This window comes from Embiotoca jacksoni, unplaced genomic scaffold (assembly GCF_022577435.1).
Source record: "Embiotoca jacksoni isolate LCO1_2020_lvr unplaced genomic scaffold, fEmbJac1.0.p SCAF_50, whole genome shotgun sequence".
Lineage (NCBI taxonomy): Eukaryota > Metazoa > Chordata > Actinopteri > Embiotocidae > Embiotoca > Embiotoca jacksoni.
In genome coordinates, this window is record NW_027185404.1 from 2,453,753 (window position 1) to 2,461,252 (window position 7,500).

The 7,500-nt window shown below is 44.4% G+C and overlaps 1 protein-coding gene across 1 annotated transcript in view; it reads left to right on the plus strand.

The window, feature by feature from the left end:
• Nucleotides 1–7,500, plus strand: part of LOC138211820 (intermembrane lipid transfer protein VPS13B-like) — a 322,041-nt gene that overhangs the window by 243,905 nt on the left and 70,636 nt on the right. The window contains 2 exon segments of the mRNA XM_069171937.1: nucleotides 4,057–4,259; nucleotides 6,326–6,542. Coding sequence (XP_069028038.1) covers nucleotides 4,057–4,259; nucleotides 6,326–6,542 — 420 coding nt within the window.

Here is a 7,500-nt window from a genome sequence, read left to right on the forward strand (position 1 = left end):
GTGAAAAGTAAAAAGAGATGTCTGTGCATGCTGCATTATCTTCATATTTGTCATCCTATGAAAAGATGATATTCAGCGTTGAATATTAAGAAATTAACACATATCTGCCATATACAGTGTGCTTATGCATTGCAGCTGTTACTGAGCCAATATGTAACTCATCAACACTTATCAGTGCGAGTATTTGTAACGGCTTGGATGACGCATGGCTTCCTGCACTGAGCCGACAGTGTCCCCTGCTCCAAAACCAGTTTCCTCTAGTGTCCTATAGTGGTCTTGTGGTGAGTGAAGAGCGTATTTCTGTGGTGAGTGACAGTATATTACTCTTACCATCCCAGAAGGTCTTCAGGGGCCTCCACTCGTTATGTAATGACTCCTTTAGGTTTCTTCTAATTGATACCAGCATGTCGCAGGGTATAAATCAGCCAGGCAGTGGTCAGATAACGTCTGCCAGGGAGAAACCAACGCGCTAAATCAGTCTCCCATCCTATCTAATCTCACCCGGGTGTTCGCCAGAGATGTATTTCACTCCAGGAAGATTTCCATCCACCCTGTTTCCCACCACCCACTTGGTTCCTCGAGGTTGTATGTTAGCCTGCAATGGATATGTGTGTGTGTGTGTGTGTGTGTGTGTGTGTGTGTGTGTGTGTGGGTGGGTGTGGGTGGGTGGGTGTGTGGGTGGGTGGGTGGGTGTGTACTGGTTTAAGGGCAGTCTGCTATGACAGCATGAAATATGCAGGTGTGAGTTACTCTGCAAACGTGTAGGTTGTGTGTTCAGTGATCAGTTCACTCCTCATTAGATTCCTTATTATTTCAGCAGAGTTCCATTATTGGTCTTCGGTCCCTGGTGTGTCAGTGTGTTTGGGGGTTTTATATTATTTAGTTTGTTACAATATGTGTGTATACAGATGTGTGTTTGTTCCTCTCTAAGGTCACAGTGAATCAGCTTGTAATTGCTGCTGTTTCACAGCTTGGATATGAGTCTAGTTGTTTTTTATAGGGGACCATTTCAGTAAACACTGTACCATGAATTAGAGCTGTATGGTGGTGTTGAAAATACATTACATAGGGTTGTATGAAGATGTAAGCTATGACTTAACTACTTTATTTTTTTCCCATGTATGTCTGTGTTTGTCTCGTAAGGTATTAAGTGATGGTTGGATGATAACTGTCCAGTATTTATCATCTGTCATACCGCAGCCATGCGTCTGAGGTCAACACGCTCCACAAAGATGCTGCTGCTCTTTTATTTACTTCCCATCACCCACAAATTCATGCTCTGTGTGTTCCGTCTCAGCTCTCTTACTTTAGCTCGCATCGTCTTCCTTTTCCCCTTGTGTCTCTGCTTGTTATATTTTTTTAACCTATTGTCTGTTAATGTGTTGCATGTACAGTATTCAATATGTGGGCAAACACATACACAGAGTTACCATCTGCCTCATCCTCTAATATTTCTCAGAGCTCCCTCCTTTCTACTCCTCCCTGCTCATGGCAGCACTTCACAGTTCAGCAGTGTAATGTCTCTGGAGACAAACCTACATAGTGGTAATAAGGTCATTCAGGGTAAAAGCAGAGATGGAGAAATGTTCCTCTGACTGTTATTCATCCTGGGAGGAAGAATGTAGTTGGGGATGAAGAAAGAAAGGGATTCCCCCTCATTAAAACGCCTCCCAATTAGGCTGATTATTGAGCATGCTGGCTGCTGCTGCTGGCTTTAACATCAGGATGCTGTGGTCAGCTAAACTGTAAATGACGCACGGTGAGACAGGAGAAAAGGCTCTGATATACACTGTGTTTCTGAGAGTGTGGGAGTGTTTGTTTCCACTTGTTCACCTGGATGTGTGTGTGTGGTTGTGTTTCTGCTTTTGCATACATCTGGATGGAAGCAGGTGTTTGTCTCTTTATGTGCTTCTGTGTGTACGTGTTTTTCACAAATGTGCTTTTATGTACTGGATGTGTGTTTGTCAAAGATTCTCAATTTAACAAGCCAGTTTGGGAGTTCACCTCTCCCTGTCTAATAAATCCAAGCCATAAAAATGAAGCCAGTGTTCAGTCTGCACTGGAACACCAGGAGATATCAGCAGGTAAACTACCAGCTCGTATCAACGCTCTCTGTCCTCAGAGAAATGAGTCATCCCAGTATAGTATTTCCCCCAGATTGTTTCATACAGGAGAATCCATCTTTCATTGGAGCCCCCTGCTGTGTCATTGCACTGTAATGTTGAATAAGATGTTCCCGAGTCAGTGGAGCGAGCCTGGAAAGATTTGAGTCCTCTTGTGTTGAATCTTCATTGTATCATACCTCACTTTCTCTCTCACACCTTCTGGTTTTGTCTCTCACTCTGTCTCTTGCCATCCGTGTCCGTATCTATTGGTCTCCTCATTCATCACCTGCTCCCCCGATCCCCTCGTACGCCTTTCCGTCTCCCTCAAACCCCATCCGTCCTGCTTCACCCCGAGTGAACCCGAGGCCAGAGTAGTCCGTCTTTTCTCACAGCACTGAGATTTAAATATGGGAAGGTGTTTTTTTCATGTAAAAATATTTGGCTGTAAATATCTTACTGGTCCAGACTTTTTGGATGTCTTTTTTTTTTTCTAAGTTAAGTTGACTTGTCCGCTGTACTCATCCACAGCAGTGACAGAGCTCATATACTGTACATGCGACATATTCAACTGTAACCCGATACTAACTCAATACTAACTGATGTCGTACGATGTTAATTCTCAGTTTTCAAAGGGTTCCTCTCGATGTGTTTTGCAGTGCTTAATACAGCTCCAAGTTGAATTGCTGTTTATGATTTCTATAATGAAATATAATTTTAATGGTGCTCTCTATTCTGTACACCTGTTGAAATTTCCAAAGTCACACATTTGAATAACAGGTAGTTATAGTTACTGATTGGACTGAAACAGGTGTGTCGCTGCTTTCTGTTATTTTCCCAGACTTGCAGCCAAGCTGAATGGAGAATAATAATGATAACAATAAAAGGCCTGTTTAAAGAACTGCTTCTCAGGGCGTTATTAGTCATCGAGTGTTGAGGTTTCCAAATGGGCTGCTGCTGCTGCAGCTTTAACCAGATCAGGCCTCCCATGTCAGCAACTTGTAGAAAGGGTTTCAATCTGCTGAGTTATGGGACCAAAAGGACAGTTTCAGGATGGCCTGTGACCACAGTGACACATCTCCAGAGAATGTTTTCAGGTTTTCATATTAAGTTCGGGGCTTTTCTACTTTTAGTTTTCTCAGGATGGGGGGGGGGGGGGGTGTTTGGCAGCTCTCTCCCCATCAGGGTTCTCTCCCTGTCAGCATGTCTGCTAAACCTGTTTAGTTTACTCAATCAAAGAGGTTTGAGGTTAAATGTCATACAGGTTCAGATTGGTGTTACCACGATCCCAAAGGAAGACACAAAGGATCGAAACCATGTTCTTCTTTTTAACTGATTTAATATTGTACATTTTAGACCCAAATGTGGTTTGATATTCATGTCTGTGTCTAAAAACATACTCCTTACATACTATTCTCTCTGAACTGCTCATCATCCCTTCAGTGAACAAACTTAAAGCCAAAGGCGTTGACATATGTATACAGTAGAAAGAGGAATAATGCTGCTTCTTCAAACATTTACGCTAATAACCTGAGATGAGTGCAGCAGTCTGAAGGTCAGTGATGTGGTTGATGTATGTTTTGCTGCTGTACTATCACAGAGCCAGACTCTTGTAATTGAACTGTGTAAAAACAAGAGGCAAGCATTTGTGCAACTGAAGTTTGAGGTTGAATTGTTTATATGTTTTAATTTCATCTGGCCCAGTTGCAAATGGATCAATGAACTGTTAGTTTTTGTACATAATTAGAGGTATCACTGTTTCCCTTTGAAACTAGCACTGATTTTCAAGATTTTCCTCCATTTATCTGAACCTTCATTCTTCTTTTTTTTCCAATGTGTAATTAGTTAGTGGCTGCTCCTGCTTTATCCACAAACCATGTCGAACATCGGGTATCATTGATGTTTTTCCACCCCGTGCTGTACATGCAATTTATTGCTGCTCCTGTGTTCCTAGATGCAATTCAGGCTGCGTCGGTGCTGCTGGAGCTGAAAGAGGCGTTGATGAGAACGGGACTGAAGGAGCGCAGCCGTGTCCTGCTGGGGCCGTTCTCCTGCAGCAGCTCCCTGGAGGCTCGCTGGTGTCGGCATAGCGGCAGCCCTGGACCCGAGCCCGGCCCCCCTAAACTGCTGCTGGACCTGAAGGGAGGCCTGCTGCAGGTTCGTATCCCCGATGAAATCAGTTCAGCATCCTCAGTCATAAGATTTATCAGCCGTCACAGCTCCAGTTCTTAGAGGTCAGGGTCAGATCAGCACCTCTGCACCTGGTTGGAAGCGAGTGTCTTACTCAAGGACACTTACTAAAAGTTTGAGGGAGGTTTTTCCAGCTGAGGAAAAGCCCTAATGAGAAGGTGATGCTACTGCCCAACAAAACGTCAGCTTCAGTGTCCTCGGTTTCCATATTAAACCTCACAGTGTTCATAAGCTGACATCCACAAGCACAGCTCATCACACTCTTAACACTCCTCTTAAATCTGCTGGTCCTCTTTAATTCTGTCATGGCTTCTGTCCTCTTTGGAGGGAAGTGATGACAGTAGGAACTGCATGCTATAATTCCACTGTAGGTTTGAGTCACATCTGCTGGTTAAGTGGTGGAATATTATAAGACTATTTTTAGGGGGGAGGGTTATATCTTATGTGTGCTTTTTTTCCTGAGAAGTTACATAACGTACACACTGAAAAGTCCCTTTTCAATGTGACTAAGTGAACATAATATTACTAATGTATTATTCCACATTGCTTCCTCAGGGGGAACCCCCTCCTCCTTTTTTCAATGGTTCCCTTAATGCTTTTATTGCGTGCCCATTAACAGAAACATCACTTGCAAGTCAACACTTAATACGTAATCATACATTTCCCTCTGCAAATATTGGCGTTTGTGGTGTTTTAATCAAGTGCTGTACAAAAACCACCGGAATTCCTTCCGATTCCTTCTTCTCGTGCTCTCTTTCCAAAAACTTGGGAAAAAAAAAAAATCCCCAAATTTTCCTGTTTTCAGAGTTTAGTCATAACCCACCCTTGCGAGCTAGCGAGTAGCGGGCGAGCAGGCAGGCGGCTCCATGTGTGAAGAGTTTTTGACTCAGAGATTCCTGGTCCTGAGTCCAAACCCCAGGCAGACTCACTTTGATGGAGCACGGGAAGGGGAATGCCGTGGGTAAGTGAGGAGGATGTAAGCTTGTGTTGGGTAACGTTAGTGAGGTTGTGAGCGGGTGGTGACGAGGGTAACCCTGACTGCTTCTCTTTCTGTTTTGGAAAAGAAAGTGAGATGATCGTTGATGAAGTGTGTCGTGGTCTAGCTTCCTTCTTATCCCCGTCTGTTTTTTAACTTGATTTATTTCCCATATTCATCATCCGGTCACTTCATTAGGTACACCTTGCTGTCACCAGGTCGGACCCCCTTTTGCCTTAAATTCAACAAGGTGCTTAAAACATTCCTGAGGTTTGTTCACGTCAATACGTAACAGTATGAAACAGTTGCTGCAGATGTGTGAGGAGCATCTTCATGATGCAAATCTCCCATTCCACCATGTTTAAAGTTGCTCTGTTTGACTGAGATCTGGTGGCTGTGGAGGTCATTTGAGGTCATTTGAGTGTCATGTTCAGCAAACTAGTCTGAGATGATGTGAACTTTGTGGCGAGGCTGTTGTCCTGCTGAAAGCTATTAAAAGACGGGAGCACTGGTCATTATGGGATGCATATGGTCAGCAACAAGACTCTGGTAGGCTGTGGTGATTAGATGATGCTCACTTGGTACTAAGAAGACCCAAAGTGTGCCAAGAAAACGTCCCCCAAAACAACCCAAATTGACTCTCATCAGACCAGGCAACATGTTTCCAGTCTTCCATGGTCAGGTTTTGGTGAGCCTCTGCTCACTGTAGAATCAGTCTCCTGTGCCCCATCTGCCATCAACGAGGTGTTTCCACTCAGAGAACCAAACTGGATGTTTTCCTTTCTTTTTTTTTGTAAACCCTAGAGATGGTTGTGTGTGGAAATCCCACTGGGTCAGCAGTTTCTTAGATATCCTGATGCCTGGTTTAAACTTCGGCCCTGTTGCATTGAGTTTCTGCCCACACGGTTGGATGATCAGATATTTGCTTTAATGAACAGTTTAACAGATAAATTTGATAAAATGGGAGGTTAGTCTGTCTCTCTTTCTCTTTCCCTACAAACCCCCCTCTTTATTAGCCATTTTATTTCCAACTATCTTTCTTGTTCTGTCCAAACAGGTCTTTTGGGGCCAGGAACATCTGAACTGCCTGAAGCTGGTGGAGGAGCACCTTCGTGCCTACCTCCACCTCAAGAAAGGGGATTTGGGTGACAGCGGTTCCAGGGGCCAGGCCTTCCTCACCCTGCCTCCTCCCTCCCCAGGCTCTCCCTCTCCTCGGACGGAGCACAGCTCAGATGACCTGCGTACTGGACATTTTCAGTACATCCAGGACTCAGGTGAATGTTGATCTCCCGCTGAGATGACATGTAGCTTGAATGAGGGTAAAGTTGGGCACAGTAATCAAACTTGAATTTAAAGAGACAGGATTGTTTTGTGGAACTCAGTGGATGAGCTGCATATCCAGGACTCAGACTAATACAGTATAACGAGACCTGAACACAGATTCTCCTGCTTATTTCATGGATCAATCCATAAAATGAACAGTGACCATGGCCGATTATTCATGAATTTATAGAAGTGAGTTGGACAAACTGAAAAAAGAACCTTTGTGGCAAAGTGAGATGTCACTTTAGATACACATCGGCTGAAATCAAAGTCAGATCAAAGCCTTGTGTGAAAAGAAGTTTCATCGGACGTGTCGGCCTGTTTCCACTCTGAGGAACATGCTGTTTATTCCCTCTCTTTGTGCTTTGTGTGTGCTGTCCTCGGTGTGCACACACTCCGACACACACAGCAACATTATGCACAGAGGATCAAACTTCTCTCTGGCTGCAGACCAGCCATCCACTCTGTCAGCTGTGGTTGAGGCTTTGTTTGTTGCACTCTTCCACTGGTCTTTGATGCATTTAATATTCTGGCTGAAGCAGGAGAACGTACAGTAGTGAACTAGAACCAACTGGACAATCTGTCCGCAACATGTTGTCAGCAGCTTGAGAGAACCGGGCCCAGAGCAGCGAGAGCAAGCGAGAGCAAGCGAGAGCAAGCGAGAGCAGCGAGAGCAGCGAGAGCAGCGAGAGCAGCGAGAGCAAGCGAGAGCAGCCCCTCGGGGCCCGACACAGGGATGGATGGATAGGTGGACAGAAGGGTGAATGAAAGATGTTTGGAGAGAAGAATCTCACTTTCTCCAAGTTCTAGCAAATAGAAATGACAGCAAAACCTCATGAAAGTGTCTGTTTCTTCTTTCATCCTCTCTTTTTGTCAGAGAACAATATGCTGTCCACCTCTGAGAGGGCG